The sequence below is a fragment of the Crocodylus siamensis genome, chromosome 14 (assembly GCF_052110815.1).
Source record: "Crocodylus siamensis isolate JL-2025a chromosome 14, ASM5211081v1, whole genome shotgun sequence".
NCBI lineage: Eukaryota > Metazoa > Chordata > Crocodylia > Crocodylidae > Crocodylus > Crocodylus siamensis.
The window spans coordinates 10459557-10481563 of record NC_143408.1 but is presented as its reverse complement, the minus strand read 5'-3'; the positions used below and the strand labels follow the sequence as shown (position 1 = coordinate 10481563).

The 22007-nt window shown below is 45.9% G+C and overlaps 1 protein-coding gene across 1 annotated transcript in view; it reads left to right on the top strand.

Moving 5' to 3' along the window:
* Window positions 1–22007, top strand: part of FBN3 (fibrillin 3) — a 262268-nt gene that overhangs the window by 146422 nt on the left and 93839 nt on the right. Inside the window, exon 9 of the mRNA XM_090027836.1 lies at window positions 51–176. Coding sequence (XP_089883962.1) covers window positions 51–176 — 126 coding nt within the window. The remainder of the gene's footprint in view (window positions 1–50; window positions 177–22007) is intronic.

The window sequence follows — 22007 nt, the reverse complement described above, 5'->3', positions numbered from 1 at the left end:
AAAGATGGTTTGCACCAAACATTAATCACTTTTGGTTTGTTCTTTTCCAGATGTAGATGAGTGTAGCACTATCTCCAGCGTTTGTGATGGCGGCGAGTGCACCAACACAGCAGGCAGCTATGTGTGCACATGTCCACGGGGCTTCATGACCAGCCCAGATGGATCACGTTGTATTGGTAAGACATCTACTTCCCAGAAATACTGAGGGGACAGGTCATGCTGTATAGAGACCCTCTTGATTCACCTCAGAAGCAAGCAGTTTGTGAGATATATCTGCCTTCAACTTTTTTGTACTTGACAGATAAAGCCTTGTCCCCTCACAGTTCAGATTCAGGCAGAGAGACCAGTAGTTACACTGGTGCCCAGCAACTAGGGCTTTGGTGAAATCCATGCCCCCTGCTCCCTCCCCACACACATACAGGGAGCTCTCAGTGAAACACCAGGGCCCTCCTTTACATAAGAAGAGGCAGCTACAGCAACCAATTCAAATTCAGTACATCAACCCCTTTGCTGTGTGGTATTTTAAGGGGTGAAAATTCCTGTCTAAGTGCTTGTGTGCCCTACACAGATGGAAAGGGCAGATTTCTGTTTTCCTTTACATGCAGTTTTGCAGCTATACACCAGGCATTTTGGGAACTTATGCATAATTGGATATTCTCTTAGACAGGCAGTGTGGACACATACGTGCCCACATGGCTACTGGACAAGCACAGTCAACTACAGACTGGTCAGGAGGCTATAGATTAGCATAATTTATCATAAGTCCCAGGAGAGAGGACAACCCTCCCATATTTTAGGTCCCAATGGCTCAGTAATAAACATATTTACCCAGGAAGCATGAGACCAGTTTCTAGACACCGCCCCCCGCCCTCAGTGGGGTATGAACCAACATTCTCTGATTTCCCAGCATAGTGCCCTAATCACCAAGCCTTAAGTCAGGCATTAGCTAGACCTTTCTCCATCACTTCTTTTGAAACTGAGCTACTATACCTAGCATTTAGCATTCAGTGGATAAAATGGATGGAGAGCATCGAGGAAACTTCTACCCCATTGGATGCAAGAGTCCAGGCCAGAACCCATGATCTGCCGCCTTCTAAAACAACATCTCTGGACCACTTACCTGCTGACTTAGCGTCTCTTTCTCCTGACTCTACATAACTCTCTCTTTTGGTTGTTCAGGGGACCTGCAGTGGTTAGAGCTCTGAGGGTGCTTCTACACACACATGCCATTAATGCAAAGCAGTAAACTCCGGTGCATATTGTGCAAGAGTTTATTGCTCCCAGGTGTCATGATTACACATGTGCCCAGGACTGCAGCATGTTGAACTGAGGTAGAGCAGCCCCAGCTGGCAGCCAGCAGCCAGCTAGGTCAGAGCTGCTCCAACCCAACACAGTGTGCTGCAGAAGGGCTGGTTGGGGCACAAAGATGTTTCAGTGCAGGGCTAGCCAGCAGGCAGCCCCAACACTGAAGAATCCTCATGTCCTAGCCAGCCCTGTCAGGGTCTACACATGCTTTGCTGGGCAGTAAATAACACCACCACAGGATAGTACTTGTATTTACAAGTAGTAACCTACAGCAGCATTTATTAGTTTACTGAGACCTAATAGAGGTGCATGTGTAGACACAGAGACTTTACTGTGGAGCTAATTAGGCAGCTCTGCAGTAAACTTCTCATGTAGACACACCCTGTGTTGATAAGTCAGAAAGCTATAGGTTCACTGGCAATGCATAGGGGGTGCACGTGTGTGCACCCCCTACTAAAAGGGGCTAATGCCTGTGGGCAGTTGCCACTTTGCCACACCCCCCTCCTCCTCGCCCACCACTGCCAGCAGTGTCTGCAGGCAGTCAGCAATCACCACTGGGCACCACCAACACTGCTAGTGGCATCTGTTGGTCAGCACTCACCACCCCCGCCACTGATAGCACAGGAGCTTGCCACTTACTGCTGCCGTATTCCCACTGTCGCCACCATGCTTCCACCAGCACTGTGCCCCCACCCCCAGGGGCACGCGTCATTCATGCATAGGTTCAAATCCATTTTGGGTGAAAGAGCCTAGAACCTGTCTTCTACTTCCAGGGTGAATGCCCTAACCACTAAGCTATTGGGCCAAACCACATGGGTATTTGTATTTAACATGTATTTAACACCTGCTACTCATGGATTTTTTTGCCAGGTACAATCCCATGACTTTCACTTATTCCAGATATGTGTGCATGGAGCTGTGTACCTGCCAAGCAGTATGTAGCCTACTCAGTAGCTATAAGTAACTCCATAATGCATCAGTAATAGAATTGCAAACTGGGCATAAGTGCCAAAAAATACTGCTTACACAGCTGTAAAACCCATTTAAGTGTAAAGTGAAGTAGAATTCTTCCTAGAGTGACTTTTTTTTGTTTTCCTTCTTTCTTAGACCACTGATAGTAGTTCCTAAGTCTTTATTGGCCCTGAGCTAACAAACTTAGCCTTGTAGCTTAAGTAGGTGAGATCTATGCTCCAAACTCAGAGATTTCAGCATAATCATGATGCAACATTGGGTAGCAGTCTGCGAGTATACCAACCAGTTCTATGTAACAGCCAGTGGTACCATCCAGCAGGCACCATGTCTATCAGGGAAAATAGCAGCATACATTTTATATAGCGTTGCAGATGCTTTACTAGATATCGGGCAATTTACACACTAGCTAGTAATATGCGCCTCTTGGACCAATTAGTCCTACATTCAGTCTCTAACTGCCCACATAATATATACTGGCCTGTACCAATCCGGGATTGCCTATCCTGACTAATGGTATGCATGCCACAAAAGGTATACGTCCTCTACTCCCTGAAGCAGTGTAAGCACTTCAGAAAAATTACACACGCAGTGGGCACGTCTACAGGAGACAGTAGAAGCACGGTAGACTAGTTCTACTACGCATTTGCTCATCGCAGCAAAAGTCATGTTCATGCCCAGTTGATCAGTAGAATTAGTCTACTGTGCATTAACGTCACCTAAAAGATGTGTGCTGGCACTATTGTGCAGTCATGCCGATTATGGTGTATTACGTTAGTACCTGCTGTTACAGATATTAAACTTAATGCACCATAATTATGGCACATGAATGCAAGTGTCGATGTGCCCAGTTTGTGCCAACTAACAGTAAAAGGGCATCCAAACACACTACACAGAGAGCCCAGGCCCTTGTAGCATATGCCATTTACAGCTTTCTGTCCCCAGTATTTGATTTCTGGATACAAAATGTCATCCAGGACCATGTAAGAATTACACGTGCCTATTGACAGTCACTGTACTGCAAAACTCAGAAAGACATAGTGAATGCCAGTGAGAACAACTCTGACTTCAGTGTACCTGCCTACATGAGGCACTAGTTTGGCTGAATATGTGTATAACTTCAAAGCTTTTTGAAAGTGACTGGAGTTCAGGAAAGATCAGATTTAGGTCCTGTTATACATGCAAACCTCAGAGTCTAGAGCAAATCTTGTGTGTTTAACAGAATGAATTTTTTTCCCAAGATCTGTGAATATTTGATGGTCCATTTCTCTAAGTAACAGACACCAGATTCTATAATAAATACAGCATCTCCCTATTAATTGTTCTTAGTAAGGGCACTCACAATAATAGAAATAAATTTCAGAGTCTCTCTCAAAATGCTGGAAGCTAATTCTTCATAAGTGAGGAAAAGATACAATGATTTTTTTTAAAGGCAGAGATAGAATCAAGCTCAACCATTTACAATTTTCTATTGGAAACCTTGGGAAACAATGGTCATTTCACGTCCAATCTGTTTCATATCTTTAGAACCTGGATTAAAACTGGTTATGTTTCAGTCATGAAAAGAAAATATCATAAAATGTAACTCAGAGTCACCTTGCTAGTGCAGCTAATGGATTTCGATAGAAATTAAATTCCTTTTCTCCCTTTTTTCCATATGTTAGCATATGCAAGTCAAGTTGGGTGGAGTGAGGTGGGAGGGGAGGGTAAAGGCTTCTTGGTGAAACCACTGAACATTTAATGCCTTTCACGCTTGTCACATGCTTCAAGAAATACAAAGTAAATAAAATTAAAACCTCAGTGTTTAAAAATAGTCTAATGCCTACTTGGATGTAGTTGTCTGTGACTAAATCTAAACTCAGTACATCATGCTGCAGCAATGCCCCTGAACTAATATAAGCTGTTATTGTGCTGTCTTGATCTTCAGTTGCCCTCCCTGGATAAAATGCAAAGGCAGACAAAGGACCACAAAAATGGTGAAAAGTCATTTTAAAATTAACTTTTGTTGAAATATCTGCCCAGGTTTGTTTGGCAGAGAGAATCTGATTCTAACTTGTGATCAGAATTAAGACTGTGAAATAAATCTTCTATGGTGTTTGCCCACAATCATTCATAGATTTCATAGATTTCGTAGACATTAGGGCTGGAAAGGACCTCAGAAGATCATTGAGTCCAGCCCCCCGCCCAAAGGGCAGGAAGTCAACTAGGGTCATAGGATCCCAGCAAGATAAGCATCCAATTTGCTCTTATTTAACTTCACAAGACTCTCTTTCAGACGTCTTCATCTTCCTGAAAGATGTTTCCTCCAATGAGCTTTTTAAATTTACAAATCAAATTGAAAAATAATGATTTTCCAGCTGCAAATGTCCTTTAAAGTGAATTTCTATTTCTGCAAAGCAGCTGGGGAAAAATTAGCCCTTTCTTCCTGAGACTTGGCCACCATCTGCTTTCTGGGTCAGAACTGTTAGAGCTGCTCCTAATTACAACAGTTTTTATACTCCTGTTAGTAGTGCCAGGCTAAGAAAGCATGAGTTGGGGTTTTTCTATTCTTGGATATCATTGAATAAAGCCCCATTATGGGGCAAGTTTCATTTACTGCATAAATTCTTGGCATCAGCACAAGTTGCCAATATATTGCAAAGGGCTAGGGCTGTATGAAGCTGCAGTCTTTGATTCAATTCAGCAGATATTTGGCCCGATTCAGTGGCTGAATCTCTGAATCCGAATCAAATCGGGAGACCCTTTAATCTCTCTGAATCTATTTGGAAGGTTCCGAATCAATTCGGAGAGATTCGGACATACAGACTACTTTAAATGTTTTTTCTACATACCTCTAGGTAGCAGGGGTTCATGAATGCTGTGATGGTGGGTCAGATGGAGCATCCCACAGAGGTGTGGGGGGCTCCCCAGCACTCTTGGCAACAGACCCAAAAGTGGACCAGAAGCACTTCCAGTCCACTTCTGGGTCCACTGGGGTGCGTGCAGGGCTCTCTCCCCTCCACTCCCCCCGTATCCCTCCAGCTCAGCGACTGGTGCTTCTGGGCTTGATTGCCAAGCCAGGGAGGCATGGGGGGCCCCCCCAGCGCTCTTGGCAGCAGACCTGGAAGTAGACCGGAAGTACTTAGTAATTAGTAATTAGTACCTAATAATTAGTCCTAAGTACTAATTACTAATAACTAGTAATTACTAAGTACTTCTGGTCTGGCTTGGCGATAAGCCATGGGGGGTCCCGGAGTGCCCTCCCCAAACTAGGAGGCACCAGTTGCTGAGCCAGATGGTGCAGGGGTGCCCCCGTGCGCTCCCCAGTGGACCCAGAAGTGGGCAGGAAGTGCTTCTAGTCCACTTCTGGGTCTGCTGCCGAGCACGCTGGGGAGCCCCCCGTGCTCCTGTGGGATGCTCCATCTGCACCACCATTCACCAGCTCCTGGTACCTTGAGGTATGTAGAAAAAACATTTAAAGCTGTGTCCATGTCTGAATCACCAAATCTTTCCAGATCTCTCCAAATCAATTTGGAGGATTCTGATTCAATTTGGAGAGATTAAAGGCTCCTCTGATTCAATTTGGATTAGGAGATTTGGCCACCGAATTGGGCCAAATCTCTGCTGAATCGAATCAGGGACTGAAGTTTCTTCCCTTCAGAGGTGTTAACAATGCTTGATCGACTAATTGAGCTAGCCTTTCTTCTACCATTATCCTGGTAATTTTTCTGTGCTCATCTCCCAGGGGATTCAAGCCCACAAGAAATCAGGCAGGGAGGGGAGGGGCAGGGTTAAAAGCAGGCCTGGCTTTGCAGTGGCTGAAATGCAGGGGTCAGACGAGAGTAACTTGCAAAGTATAGGCAAAGAAGCTAGTAAGTGGAGTGACCCTTTCCTGGGTTATTCATTGCAGCAGATGATGGAGGCCCTGGGAGGCAGAGCCAGTGGTGCAGCCAAAGTGGCGTAAAGCCAAGTATGGATGGATACAGAGTGACTGGTCTTCCCAGGAAGAGGCACTGCAAGAGGCTGTAATGAGTCCTCTCCTGATCCCAACTGTTAGTTCCTGTATGTTGACAGTGGAGGGTACTGGCAGCCAGTTATTAACATGCTGTGGGGAGGGGAAGAGAATGGGAGAAAGATGGGGCAGTTGTAGTCCTGCCCCCACCTGCCCCATGGCTGGTGGTTGTAGGGGCAGGGGGAACAGTATGGAAAGGGTTCTGAGGGGAAGGGGATGTGAGGGACTAGATGGAGGATCATGACACTAAGGGGCTTGAGGGGGAGAGGGTTATGAAGGAGAGTAAGGGGCAATTTGGGGACCCATGCGTTGGGATGCAGGGAGCAGTTCTCTCTGTGGCCACACTGGGGGGTTATGGCTGTAATGACCTGGCACCAGGTGTCTGGAGCTGGCAGACAGCCCACCACGGCCTCCGTTATATTTGTTTTTGCTTGGATCTTAGAATAATATAGCACTAGGCCCCTACCATAATAGTAAAGCTTCTAGTTTCTTTTTAATTGGAGAAAATATGCATTGTGTTGTTTGATAAGGCATCATACATACCACTTGCACCACGCCTTTAAAATTTCTTGATCTGCCCAAGGTGTACCTCCTCTTTGCAGGAGGGAAAATTACAAATGAGGTCTATGGGCCCCAGAAATCATAGAATTTTTAAGGAAGTAATCTGGGGGAAAAACTTGATTTGTATTCAGTTTGCTCTGTAATGGAGAAATGGTGCTACCAGCCTCCTTTCCTTTCTATGAACCATAATGCGGGGTCTACCATGCCAGTCTTCCCACTGAGTTATGGGGATAGTGCAGTGAGGGAGCCCCTGGTCACGATGGCAGATACAGTTTAACTAAGTGGCCCTCATCCATTTCAGAATATTCTGATTTTCCAATTTGAAATTGCCTTTCATTTAAAGGCAACTAATGAAGAAGGCTGTTGCCTATAAAAGCTTGTGTCTTTCTGAACCAGTTAGTCTAAGGTACCACCCTTCTTTGCCTTCTGTCTTGCTTCAGACTAACAAGGATAATCTCCTCTCTTTTCATTTAAAATGTCATTTCATATAAGGAAAAAAAATATGCATAAATATGTAAGTGTGTGTATATGTGTTTATTTATGTAATGGTGTGTGTGCACACGTTTGATATACATAAAGAAATACGTATATTTGTTTCTGTTCCACTTTGGAATAGAAGAAATTCAAACACAAAGAATTTTCTACCCAACAAAAAGGTCAGTCCTCGTCCAATGCTATTCATTTAAGTCCAGTGTAACTAGTTTGATTTACATGGCTTTAAGGGAGCATTAGGTTCAGAGCATCTTTCCCGCTAGTGTTCAAGAAATAATCCCCTTGCACTTTGATTTTCATTGTCTGGTTTTGCTCCAATTTTTTGTTTGATCCCATGGGCTTCTTGGTTCCTGTGGGTAGGGATCTGTGGAGGAGAGAGAATCACTTACCCCTAACTGTTCTTCCCTGGGAATGCGCAGCTTTTATTCCTCAAAAGAGCAATGCAGCCCTCTCATTAATAAAAAGCTTTTGTGTTTTCCAGTTTTTTCTCTGTTTACAGTCAAAACCTTAATTTCCAAAATTGAAATAATTTAATTCAGAAAATCTTCAGTTACAGAACTTTCACATTTTGGATTTTATTTATATATTTATTTTAATCCATTTCTCCATCATGTTATTTTGACTCTCTTCCTATATGCCACCAAATACAATTCAATTAATCTCTATTCCCACATGACAAGCATGTATTACTAAACTCTCAGGATCTCTCTAATAATTTTTGGCAGTATTGTGCAAGCAGCCACAGCCTTTTTATCCCCTTTCCCTAACTGAGAAACTGCTGCCTCAAGAAACAATGACCTGCCTTTATCTCTCCCAGCCAGGTTTCTCTAAGATCAGGTGGAATTTTGTGCCTTGAAGATGATATGATGCAGTGAGATTGCGGTACAAATCTGTCAAGTTAATGGTTGTATAAATCAGGCAAAATAACACCATGCAGGCCTACAACATGTATCTTCTGAAACATGGGAGGTCTTGGCAAGAGGCCAGGGATGGACTAAATGGGCTTACTGTTCCTTCCATCCATCTCTGTCTCTGCTACAGGTCAAACCAGCCAACTGGGAAGAAAATTAGTTTTGACCTTATTTTGTGAGGGAGACTTATATGAACAATAAAAGCTTCAGGAAAAAAGCAAATAAATCAAGTATGTTCAAATTAATAAGGGATGGATCTCTCCCTCCACTATACCAACTCAGCACCGCCTAAGCAACATGCCTGCCTGAGGGAGCAGATGTCAGCACAAGCCCAGTGTCCTTTCTTGGTTCACTGGCCAGCTATTACAGTGTAGGATAAATGTGTACATTGAGGAAGTCCTACTAAAGAGTGAGATGGGGGTTGGAGAATAGTGTCCTCTTCAGAGCACAGCATGGGCCCATGGCAACACATTACAGTGCTACGTTCATTCAGCAGCATCAACCATACGGATCTACTTGCTGGTTCTAGGGCAAGGTTTGGCTCAATCTGCATCCCTTTCCTTAATTAACCTTTTATATGAAGCATGGTATCACTTGCAGCTTTTCCAAATGCTTCATCAGCCTGCCCTAGTTTGCTGTGAAGCATCCAGAGCCTTGCCCAGTAGGCCCGCACGAGTCTGCAGCAATCTGATCCGGCTTCGGATCTGGCTGCTTCAGAAGGCTGTGATCCAGTCCAGAGGTTTGGACCGGGTTTCCGCCTTGATCCGGCCGAAGCTTCGGAGCCGCCTCAGCGATCCGGCCATAGGGTATAATGGGGAATCAATGACATATCTATAATTTTGTTGTTTTTTGTCTGATTTTGATGAAACATGCAGAGATGGTAGCCTCTGCTGGTAGCATGAAATCTGCCAAGTTTCAAGAATTTTGGGGCAGGGGTTTGGGGGAAACTATACCCCAAATTCTTGAAAGCCAAACTCGTGTCAGGACTGTGTGTTACACCACAGGGGGGGTCAAAACTGCAGGGCTGGTATCTCTTACTGAGGCCACAAAGCTAGCTACGTTTCAAGGAGATCGGTGCAGGGGGTTGGGGGGAACTGCCCTCAAGCTGTGGACAAGCAAAACTCGTGACACTGTGTGTGTTAAGGCGCAGCAGGGTGACAGCTGCAGGGATGGTGGCCCCTGCTGTGACGCCTGCCAGCTGTTGAGGAGATCGGTGCGGGGGGGTCCTGGGGCCCTGCACCCCTAGCTGCTGACAGACAAAACTCCTGCCAAGACTGTCTCAGTCCTGGGGCAGTTGATTGTCTGTCTTGATTCTTTTCTCTCCTTAGCCTGGTTTGGTAGGTGCTAATGGATGCTCGTTAAGTCATTATGTAGTAGCCAGGTCCTGGGTATTGAGCTGGTTCCTGAGTGAATCATGAATGATTGATGGTAACTGGGAACACAGCAGCGTAGCAGCCAGGCCTGCAGCGGTGTGTCCCCTCCCGCCCCAAGACAGACACAGTCAGTCCCACAGCACCCAGGGCACCAGTCTTGCTTGTCCGCAGCTTGAGGGGCAGTTCCCCCAAACCACTGCACTGATCTTGTTGAAATTTGGCAGGCTTTGTGGCCTCAGTAAGAGCTACCAGCCCTGCAGTTTTCAACCCCTATGTTGTAACACAGAGACATGACGTGAGTTTTGCTTTCAAGAATTTGGGGTGCTGTTCCCCCCAAACCCCTGCACCGCTCTTCTTGAAACTTGGTAGGCTTCATTCTCTCTGCAGTCTACCCCCCCCCACCCAAAAATTTCATCCAAATCAGCCAAACACAACAAAGTTATAGATATTTTATTGTTTCCTCATTATATACCCTATGGCGGGATCTCCAAGGCGGCTCCGAACTGCTTCGGGAAGCTGAACGAGACCAGCGCTTCTACTCAGACGTGCTGCCTTGGACCCCAGAGTGTCCAAAGTTTCTCTGGATCCAAAGCTCTGTCCAAAGCCTCGCACAGCCCTATTGCCCAAGGAGAATGAATGGCAACTGTTTAATAATGATTCTTGCATCCAAAGTACCAGGGGTGAGTTGGTGTCAGCACTAGTATTAAGAGCCAAGAGCCCCTGGCTCCCTGTCCCATGTTTTCTCTTTTTTCCTGGAAGAAACTCCCTATAAGAAATGATTCATTATCAAATTAGTGCAATAAAGTGATTTAAAAAATGTGTCTGATTCAAGGCCCAGTTGGCTTAATCACTTTGGCTTTAAAAAGGGGTCACTGTCCTCTGCAAGTCACTGAGCTGTGATTAGAGATGAAAATGTACATAGAAGCCACAGATCAAACAGCCCCAGTGCAATTAATTTCAATTATATTTAAGGAAAATGTCAACCTGCTGGCAAACGCAGCTATAAAACCATTAAAAACAAATCAGACTGGACTTTCCCCCTCATTAGTTTACTTCAATAACCAGGGAAAGAGCTGAATTAACTGCGTTTGTTTTTTTTCAGTTGAAGGACCCTCTCTGAATCCAAGTTGTGCTAGGCAGGTGCAGGACTGAGTCCCACAACCTTGGCTATTGGCTATCCAGCCCTATATGCCAGAGCCAAACAGCTTTTGCAAGGGCTGTGGAATCCAAGTGTACTGTGAGTCTCATGTGGGACTCACAGGACTTCAGCATGTGATTTATTTCTCTCCTGGCCTGAACTGGTTTCTCTTGAAAGCATTGATTACAATGGGAGCAGGACTGAGCCATAACGACATCATTACTGGTTGTAATAGAATCATAATATTATCATGCAGAATCTTGATTCATCACATAATTATTCATACCATTATCATCTGTCACCTGGAGGATAGAAAACAAAAAGGAGCAACCATTATGAAGCATCCTGATGATTACCTGGAGCTTCAGCCAGCTTGCATTCATCCAGCAACCAGTTGCCTACAAAGTGTAATTAGATGGCCAGACTCCCACACTGCCTCCTCCTGTTCACAAGTGCTGATGCTTCTGTTTGGAAATATTGACTGATCTCCACTGACTCAACATGACAGATACATAGATCCTTAACATACCTCTCCCTGAAAGAAGGGAAGTGGGAAGCACAAGTTAGCAAGGGAAATCTGTAAGGAATCTCACAACAGACATTTCTGTGTCTTCCGCTGACTTATCAGCATGTGTTTTACTGCCTTTGAGGTTCAGTGTGGGCCATAGGTTCCAGCCCAGAGCCTGAAAACATTGCCAGTGGGATGAAGAAGAGTTAACCCAGGTCTGGAAAATATCATGAAAACTGTCATTGCTGCTCACTTAAAGGAAAAGGGTTGCAAGAAGAAATGTTCTCTTCCACTTACACCTGGCAGTTCTGCAGCCCTTAGAAGGGCCAAGCAGACAGAATTCACCTTTCCTTGGGTTTCATCTTAAATTATCCTGGGAAAAGAAGACAAATGACAAAACCCCCAGTTCTCCAACCTGATTGTGACAATTTCTGGGGATGGAGATTCCCCCACTTCCTCAGGCAGCCTGTTCCAGTGCTTGACTACCCTCACAGTCAGAAAGTTCTTCTTAATCTCCACCTAAATTTCCTCTGCTGCAGCACAAGTCCATTGCTCCTAATCTTGTCCCCTATGACCTCAGAGAAATGCTTATCTCCATCCTCTCTATAATCTCAACCTTCTCTATGACAAAGGGGTGAAGAGCAGCCTGTTTAAATTTGCAGACAACATCAAGATTTGGGGTGAGGTGGGCATGCTAGAAGGGAAGGACAGATTACAGCAGGACCTGGACAGGTTACAGGGGTGGGCAAATGAAAATAGGATGGGATTCAATGCTGACAAGTGCAGGGTGCTGCACTTGGGTAGTAGGAACCACCAGCATACCTATAGGCTGTGGAACTCCCTTTTCGAAAGCACGATGGCAGAAAGAGATCTTGGAGTCATTATTGACTCCAAGATGAACATGGGCTGACAATGCAAGAACACAGTCAGTAGGGCTTACCCGTACCTTGTCCTGCATCCACAGATGCATCATGAGCAGGTCCAAGGAGGTGATCCTCCCCCTCTGTGTGACACTGGTCAGGGAACAGCTGGAGCACTGTGTCCAGTTCCGGGCAGCACACTTCAGGAGGGATGTGGACAGCATTGAGAGGGTCCAAATGATGGCCACTTGCATGATCCAGGGACAGCAGGGCAGACCCTATGAGGAGAGGCTACGGGACCTGAACCTGTTCAGCCTTCACAAGAGAAGGCTGAGGGGGGACCTGGTGGCCATCTATAAACTTACTAGGGGGGGACCAGTGGGGTTTAGGAGAGACATTTTTTCCCCCCAAGCACTTCCTGGAGTAACAAGGAATAACGGCCACAAGTTGTTAGGGAGTAGGTTTAGACTAGACATCCAAAGGCACTACTTCACTGTCAGTACAGCTAGGATCTAGAACCAACTTCCAAGGGAGGTCGTGCTGGCTCCTACCCTGGGGTCTTTAAGAAGTGGCTCGACATTTACCTAGCTGGGGTTATTAGAGCCCAGTTTTCTCTCCTGCCCAGGGCAGGAGGTCGGACTAGAAGATCTACAAGGTCCCTTCCAACCCTACATCTATCTATGAATCATCCTCCAGGTATTTGAGAACTGCTATCAAATCTCTTCTTAGTCCTCTCTTTTGCAGACTGAATAACTTTAGTTCTTAGCCTTTTCTCTTCAGCCTTGTCTCACTGGCCCATGATCATTTCTGTTGCTCTGTGGTGAACTTTTTCCAAACTGTCCACAGCCTCCTTAAAGGATGACAATACTTCACTGTATCATCCATAACAAGATTGCCTTCTGCATTCTATAAGAGACCTGCGGTTTCTCTGTCTTCCTCTTCCTCTTGACACACTAGTAAAATGCCTTTATGCCTTTTATGTCTCTTGGCAGCTGCATCTTTAATTGTGACTTGGCCTTGCTAATTTTCTCCCACCATATCCGTGCAATATTTTTATAGTCTTCCTTAGTACTGTGACCTTTGCCACTTTATGTGGGATTCCTTTCTGAGTTTCAATTCATTGAAAAGATTGCTGTCTAGCAAGGCTGGTCTGCTGTTGCATTTTCCATTTTTCCGTTGCTCTAGGATAGCTTGCTCCTGCATCTTTAAAAGAGTCTCCTTAAAGTACCGCCAGCTCTCCTGGACTCCTTTTCCTCTGACTTGCCTCCGAGGGGATCCTGCTCACCAGTTTCCAGAGTCTGTTAGAGTCTGCATTTCTGAAGTCCGGTGTCTTTATTCTGCCGTTTCCTTCCTTCCTCCCCTTAGGTTCTTGAAATCTATCATTTTGTGGTCACTGTCACCTAAGCTGCCTTCCACCTTCTCCATTTCAGCCAAATCCTCCCTATTTGTGAGCAGCAAATTGAGACGAGCTTCCCCAGATGGCTTCTTTATTAAAAAGTTATCTCCAGCACACCCATGACTCACACTTACACAGCATGACAGTGATTCCCTCCCAACGTATGTTCCAATAATTAAAGGCCCCTGTGGGAACCAGGTCCTATGATTTGGAAGCTTCCGTCAGTTGTTTAAAGAAGGCTTCATCTATGTCTTGTTCCTGGTTTGGTGGCCTATACCAGATGCCCACCATGACATCCTCCCTTGTTGCTCCACCCTCTGACCTTTGCCCAGACACTTCCAGTAGGCTCACCTTCCATTTCATACTGCAGTTCAGAACATATCTGCATTTCATTTAAATATAGAAAAATACCTCATTCTGTTTTCCCTTGCCTACCCTTCCTGAACAAACTATCCCCCTACATAATAATACTTGAGTCATGTCAGCTAACCCACCACATCTCCATAATACCAGTCACATCATAATTCCTTGATTGTATTAGGACTTCCAATTCCTCCCCATACTAAGTTTTTATCCAGGACTTCTGGCTCTTAACTTAACTTGTCATCTGCTCTAGGCTTTTTTCTCCATCCCTTGGTGAACCTAATTTTAAAACTTCCTCACTAGGTTAGCAGGTCTGTATGCAAAAACAATCTTCCATCTCTTTGTCAGGTGGGAGCTGTCCCTTCCCCATAGTCTTTCTTCTTGCAGCACCACCCTGTAGTCAAACAGCCAAAATCCTGCTGGTGTTGGTTAAACAGCCCAAACCCTGCACCATCTATGCAGCTACGTGTTGCTCTCCAGGATTCATTTGATCCTAGCTGGGCTTTTCCCCTTGACTGGAAGGATAGGTGAGAATACTATCTGACCCCTCATCCACTTCACCCTTGTGCTCAGAGCCATGTATCACTTCTGCTCTGCTCAAGGTTACCGCTGGAAGCATCATTAGTGCTCACATGAATAAACAGCATGGGACTAGTCAGAGGGCCAGATGAGTCTGTAGCCTTTCCATGACATCTCAGATGTGGGCCTTGAGCCAACAGGTCAAGCCAGAAGATGGAGTCCTCTGCCCAGGAACTCAACAGCCGCTATCACCCATCCCTTCTTCTTGGCAGCAGAGGTCTCGGTCTTTCCACCTCTGGAGGCACATGGCATGGCCTCTCCTGCCACTGAAGCAGGCTCCTTCTCATCCAAATCCAAGGGTTCATACCTGATTTCCAGTGACACAGTCAGAAGTTCAAAAGAGCAGCACTGTCTGTTGGTAGACATGACAAGCTGTCACCGTTACTTGTTCAGTTTTGTTGGTCATGGGCCAGCAAAAGGTGAGGACTTTTCATAGTAGACAATATTAAGGGAGCAACTGAAGCAAAGCTTCAGGTTGGAGCCACTGGAGACTAAGCAAAACTATCATTGAGAGAGGTGGCAACATCTTGCCTCAGCAAATATCCCCTGGCAGCATCTCTCCATAAGGCAAGAAAAAATACAACAGCAACTGCTTCCACTGGTGCGTCAATGAAAAACTGGTGAATTCCAGTTAACAGCAATGGGAGAATGTCAGCAGCGTGTGGGGTGCCCTCAAAGCCACCGTCATCAGCACCTGTGAAGAGAGCCTTGGATTCTCTACCAGGAAACATCAAGACTGGTTTGATGAGAATAACAGGGAGAGCCAATAGTTGATAGCTTGCAAGCCCAAGGCCTTTTGCATTTGGCAAAATGACACCAACTCCAAGCAAAAGAAATTGAATTTCCAACAAGCCAAGGCAGAGGTCCAAAAGATAACCTACTATATGAAGAACAAATGGTAGGAAGACAAGGTTAAGAAGATTCAATATCTTGCTGAAACCCATGATATTTGTGGTTCACTCAGTGCTGCCAAAGCCATCTACAGTGCGAGCACTCAGGGACCAACCCCTTTGAGACCTAAGAATGCAGGAGATCTGATCAAGGAAAGAGGAATCATCAATGCCTGTTGGAAGGAGCATTTTGAAGACTTTCTTAATAGAGACTGTTGTTGACGAGAGTGTTCTCAGCTCCATCCTGCAGCACCTAGTCAGAGATGATCTCAGAATCCCTCCAACCCTCAAGGAGGTAAGGAAAGCCATCAAGCAGATGAAGAAAGACAAGGCATCTGAAGTGGATGGAATCCCCACAGAAATCTTCAAGCAGTGGGGAGAGGAGCTCACATCACAGCTTCATGCCTCCTTCTTAAGGAATGATGAGGAAATCCCAGATGACCTCAGGGATGCCATTATTGTGACAATCTTCAAAAAAGGAGACAAGCCTGACTGGAAACTACAGAGGGATCACCTTGCTGTCCACCACAGGAGAGATCATTGCAAGAATTCTCCTGAACCATCTCGTTCCACTTGCTTCCTCCCAGAATCTCAGTGTGGCTTTAGGGCATCAAGAGGTACAACTGACATGATCTTCACAGCTTGCCAGCTGCAGGAGAAATGCCAGGAACAACATAAGCCTCTCTACATAGCTGTCTTTGACCTCATTAAAGCTTTCAACTCTGTTGGCTGAGAAGTGTTGTGGAGGATCCTTCTGAAGTATGGATGCCCAGCTAAATTTGTCACCATTCTCTGCCTGCTTCATGACAGTATGCAAGTGGTGGTTCTCACTAATGGATCTATCCCAGATCCCTTTGAGGGTAAAACAGGAGTTAAGCAAGGGTACAGAATCACTCCAACACTCTTCTCAGTATTCCTTGCTGCAATGCTACATCTGACCACCAACAAGCTTCCAGTTAGAGTGGAGCTAAACTACTGAATAGACAGTAAGCTGTTTAACCTCATCTGTCTCTGAGCCAAAACCAAGACCACCCCAACCTCAATCATTTAGCTCCACTATGGTGATAATACTGTAGTGTGTGCACACTGAGAAATGGACCTTCAGGCAATCATCAATGCCTTTACTGAGGCATCCAAGAAAATGGGACTATCATTCAGGTACTTCAGGTACTTCATCTGAGCGCCAGGAGTTTTTGAATATCTTTTCTAGTGGCTGGGCTATGACTCCTGCCAGCTCCTTAAGTACTCTGGGTGCAATCTGTCAGGACCCGCTGACTTAGGTGAAGTACCTGAAGATTGGAAGAAGGCCAATGTGGTGCCCATCTTCAAGAAAGAGAGGAAAGTAGATCTGGGGAACTACAAGCCAATCGGTTTGACCTCAATCCCTGGAAAGATTCTGGAAAAAATTATCAAAGAGACCATTATTGACAAGCTGGATGATGGCAACACCCTGAGGGACAGCCAGCACAGGTCTGTTGTGGGTAGGTCTTGCTGACCAATCTCATTTCCTTCTATGACCAGGTGACATTTCACCTGGACAAGGGAGAAGAGAGTGACATCATATATCTGAATTTTTAAAAAATCTTTGATTTGGTGTCCCATGATCTCCTCCTGGAAAAACTGGCCAACTGTGGCCTCGGCTACATCACAGTCCGATGGCTGGGGAATTGGCTCTGAGGCCAGACTTGGAGTGGTGGTTAATGGAAGTGAATCATTGTGGTGTGCCGTGACCAGTGGTGTCCCCCAGGGCTCCGTCCTTGGACCTGTACTTCTTTACTGTCCGAGCCCCCAAGGTCTGGAATAGACTCCCTCCAGAGGTGATGCAAGCACCTACTCTGGACTCCTTTAAAAAGCATTTGGTTCAGCCTCTCAAGGTGTTCCTTTACAAAGTCTACACCAACACGAGTATAAATTCACCCTCACCCTGGCCATCCCGCATCATGTCCAACTCCGTGTGTGTGTGTGTGTGTGTGTGTGTGTGTGAAAAAGAGAGAGAGCCAAAGAGGGAGAGCAAGCAGGAGATCCAGACAAAAATGAAACAAAGCCACTTGTATACATTTCAGCATCGGGAAGACTCATCTGCAAGCCAGATAGATTTCATCTCTGGGTGTTTTATTACTCTTGCTGACTCTTGCTGACCAGATAGATCACTGCTCGGAGTTACCCTGACAGAATTCAATTGTGGTAGTAGAGTAGCTCATGCAGTATTTTGATTGCATGTTCCATGTAATTGAGTTCCCTTTATGGTCATTTTTCACAATCATCCTAGTCAGGCTATGCATTCTTTAGATTCATGCAGCTAGTAGGGCTGTGCAAAATGGCACTGTTCCATTCCAACAATTTCAAGGTCTGGACGGACCAGTGTTTTGTATCAAATTTAATTTCGGCTGTTTTGATGTTTCGCCCAACCATTGTGTTGGGGAAAGAAACTCAGCCCAGCTGGGCTGAGTTCCCAACATCAGCCCCATGATCAGGCTGGGGAAACTCAGCCCAGCTGAGCTGACTTTGTTTCCCCAGCATGACCATCACACTGGGAAAAGGAACTCAGCCCAGCTGGGCTGACTTCCCATCCCCAGAGTTATGGTTGAAAAGTTTCGACTTTTGAAACATTTCAACTAGCCTCGTTATTTTTCGAGGCTGTTTCAAAGCCTTTTGTTTCATTTCAATTTTGCTGTTTCAACCTCAAGATAAGTTGAAACAGTGTTGAAATGAAATGGCCAGTGAAATTTTGCACAGCCATAACAGCTAGGCCCTCAGCCCATGCAAAGGTCACTCACAGAGCAGTGTTGAGTCGCTTGCAGCTCTCTTAAAGGGGCACCTGAGAATTCTCCAGTGTGTTGTCATACAAGTTCTTTCTGGTGTAACCATTACAGTCAGCACACATGGGAAGAATTAAAATCAAATGGGCTCTACTAGCTCCCAGGCAGTAAACTGGACACTCTAGAACTGTTCCAGTTGGCATAAATTAAAGCAACCTGAATCTGTTCCAGCTTGCACTAGGGATCAGTTTGGATCCAGGGAGAGGAAACTATGGCTTAGAGCAGGAGAGGCCAACTTTTTTCGTAGGTGTATCACAAATTAACCCTGCACCTTCTCCAATTGCCACTCTGATCCGCTTTCCCTGCCCTGTCTACAACAATGTACTCTCTGGCTGGTCTAATTCTCTGCTTTCTGCTTTATTCCCCTGTGCTCTCTGCCCAAATTGCTGTTTTACTTTCTGCTTCCTGTCCTATCTGCTGTTGTGCTGCCTATCCCTTTCCTGATCTGGTGTGTGGCACACACAGGCTGCCCATGCCACTTGTGGCATCAGTGCCACAGGTTGGCTACCCCTTGCTTAGGGCCACCATTTCTCATCCCCATCAGTGGCAAATATAGAAAATGTGCAACCACAATGCACTCTGAAGGGAATGACATATACATGGAGCCTGCACAGATGTGGTAAGAGCGGTAGAGAAAGGTCCAAACTGAGATTTCAGATACATCTGAATGGAGACTGAGAGAATGGGAGATGGGGTGGTTAATGTGAAATTCAGAGTTAAAACCTTGTAGATCTCATGCAATGTGATGCAGCAGCTGTGAGAGCACTTCTCAGACATTATGCTGACAGCTTCTATCAATAAGAAAGCAGTCCCGGGCCATGGCATGACTATGGGGAAGGTCGTACAAAAATAGCAGCTGCCACTACCAATGTTCCTTTGGCTGCTGTGTCACCACCAGCATCCCAGCTGTGGCCACTGCCTCATGTACTGGAGCTGCAAAGGGGAAGAGAACTGCCAGGGATTTCCTCAGGGAGGCTCCTGGCACAGCAATGAGTAGGCCCTGTTGGGCATCTTGAAACTAGTGTGATGTAGTAGTTGAGCCAGGAGCACTGAGGCACTTTGTTATGGACTTGGGGTTGGGAACAAAAAGTCCAAATGAAGCAGGAAACATCTTTGGGGCATTTAACACCTGACCTGAACTTAGGAAATGTAGACAGGTCTTAAAACAAAACTTAAATCTGTGGAATTTCAGCAGAGGCCAGAACCTACAATAGTCTAACCCTGTGAGACTCTAGGAGCATGTCTACGCAAGATGCTAACTGCTCAGTAGCCTAATACTGTGCAGTAGTGTGTCACAGCACAAACAGTGCTAATACTCTCCCGTGCAGTATAGAGAAGGGGGCAGAGGCAGTGGGAGCAGTGCCAGATTTAGGCATAAGCTAAGTAAGCTTGAGCTTAGGGCCTCACATTATGAGGGGCCTCTAAACCAACCCTTGGGCCGTGAAGGGTTGGCTGCCAGACCAGAAGTGACCATGGACTGGCAAACCACGGCCCCATAGAGCTGGGCAGAGAGGCTGCAACTCCTCCCGCAGGACCGCGGCAGCTCTAGTTGAGGTTTGGGCCCAACCCCCACCCAGGGTGTGAAAGTATCTTTACTTGTGTTTGGGCCAGAAATTCTGGCTGCGAGGCTCTGTGCAGTGGTACACACTTTGCTGGGCCACGGCCACTTCTGATCTGGAGTTTGCCAGGCCACAGCATAGAAAGGTTGGGAACCCCTAGCTTAGGGCCCCACCCTGTCATAATCCGGCCCTGAGTGGAGGGAAGGTGGCAAGGGGGATCAGGCAGAAGGGGTTCAGGTACTATGGAGGGATCAGGTGCCCAGGCATGCAAACATAGGCATTGACTCTGTGGGTGCTCTGGGGGTCAAACTCTCATCAAAAAAAATTAGCAGGTGCACAGCACCCATGAGCCACAGCCATTATGGTTTTTAGTGTTTGCAGACATAAAAAAAAAAAGAAGAAGAAAAATATCCTGCTCTTTACCTAGTTCTGCAGTGTTTACATAGATCACATGCTTCAATAGGGCTTTTTAGTGCTTTTAACTAAAGCTGATTCAATCAGCTTATTAGATAAAAGTGGCAACACCCCCTCCCCCCAAAGTGCCTAATCTTTACAGATGCTGCAGAGCCAGGTTGAAGTAATGCCCTACCTTTTCTGGACATACACACAGCTCAGTGCAGGATCGCTAAAGTAAAGCACTGTTTTGGATGAGCGGGGTGGGGTTATGTCTGCAAGCACCCACTAGCAAAAACAAAACTTGGGGCCTATGTGTGCAGACACTGGGGGAGGCAGGGGGAACAAGTGGTGGGGGCAGGGGGCAGTGCTCAAGCTGCTTACCCTCCCTGCTTCTTGCCCCTACCGTTTCCCTCCCTGCAATTGCTTTCTCCATTGTAGCAGTTGTGGTATGATGAATGTAGATTCTATGTATGAAAAATTATAACAAATGTATAAATTTTCCATGTATATAATCTAATTATGGGGTGGGGGGATGGTCATCTTAAATTCAAAGTCAGCTTGGATTCAGGTAAATATGGTTTTTGGTCTTTGGAGTTGTGAATATGAAGGTGAGAGGTACCTGAAAATATATGTATGAACTCCAAATGGGAAGGTCAAGAAAGATCAGATGAATCCTGGCAGTATGTCTGGAAAGAGAATGGGTCTATAGGGGAAAAATGGATGCACCTGCTTTGCTCACAATAAATTACAGCATGACATTACCCTAAAACAGCTCTTTATCTTCCAAGTAGCTCAAATTGCTATGGGTAGCCTTACAACAGAGGAGTTGAACATCCACCACTCCCATTCAATGGATACTTTGTGGGCTGTCAATGGATACTTATGGCGCCTAAGGCCATGTCCCCTTGAGGAAGAGCGTGTGGTTGCTGCATGAGAAAAATCAGCACAAATTAGATCCAGTGACAACATTCTGGGTGCATGGCCAGGCTTCACTTTCAGGTTGCACATGCTGCTCCCACTTTATTTCCGTGCACTTTTTTTGATACCAGGATTTCTTAGTATCTTAATGTGGCTCCACGCTGCACATATGCAGCACAGAGAACCAAATCATGTGTGTGGGGTGCATTTTGTGGCAGCTCAAACCATACATGCACACTCTGTGGATGTGACCTAAGAGTCCAAGTAAGTACTTGGGGCTAGGTTCACAATGGTGTTTAGGTACCTTTCTCCTATCTTGGGGTGCCTATACATGAGCAGGGAGGCTGCTCCAATGCACCATAATTACAGTGCATTGGAGCAGCCTTGATTAATTGAGTCTGCTGGAGCATGGTTATTACAGTGCTCCAGCAGCCTCCGGCATCTCGTGTATCAGTGTCCCCACACTTAAAAGTGGTGGCGGGGGCAGTGCATCTAATGCTCATTCAATGAGCTTTAGATTCATAGATTCATAGATGCTAGGGTCGGAAGGGACCTCAATAGATCATCGAGTCCGACCCCCTGCATAAGCAGGAAAGAGTGCTGGGCCTACATTACCTCAGCTAGATACACATCTAGCCTTCGCTTGAAGACCCCCAGGGTAGGGGAGAGCACCACCTCCCTTGGGAGCCCATTCCAGACCTTGGCCACTCGAACTGTGAAGAAGTTCCTCCTAATATCCAATCTAAATCTGCTCTCTTCTAGCTTGTGGCCATTTTTTCTTGTAACCCCCGGGGGGGCCTTGGTGAATAAATACTCACCAATTCCCCTCTGTGCCCCCCTGATGAACTTATAGGCAGCCACCAGGTCGCCTCTCAACCTTCTCTTGCGGAGGCTGAAAAGGTCCAGTTTCTCTAGTCTCTCCTCGTAGGGCTTGGCCTGCAGGCCCTTAACCATACGAGTGGCCCTTCTCTGGACCCTC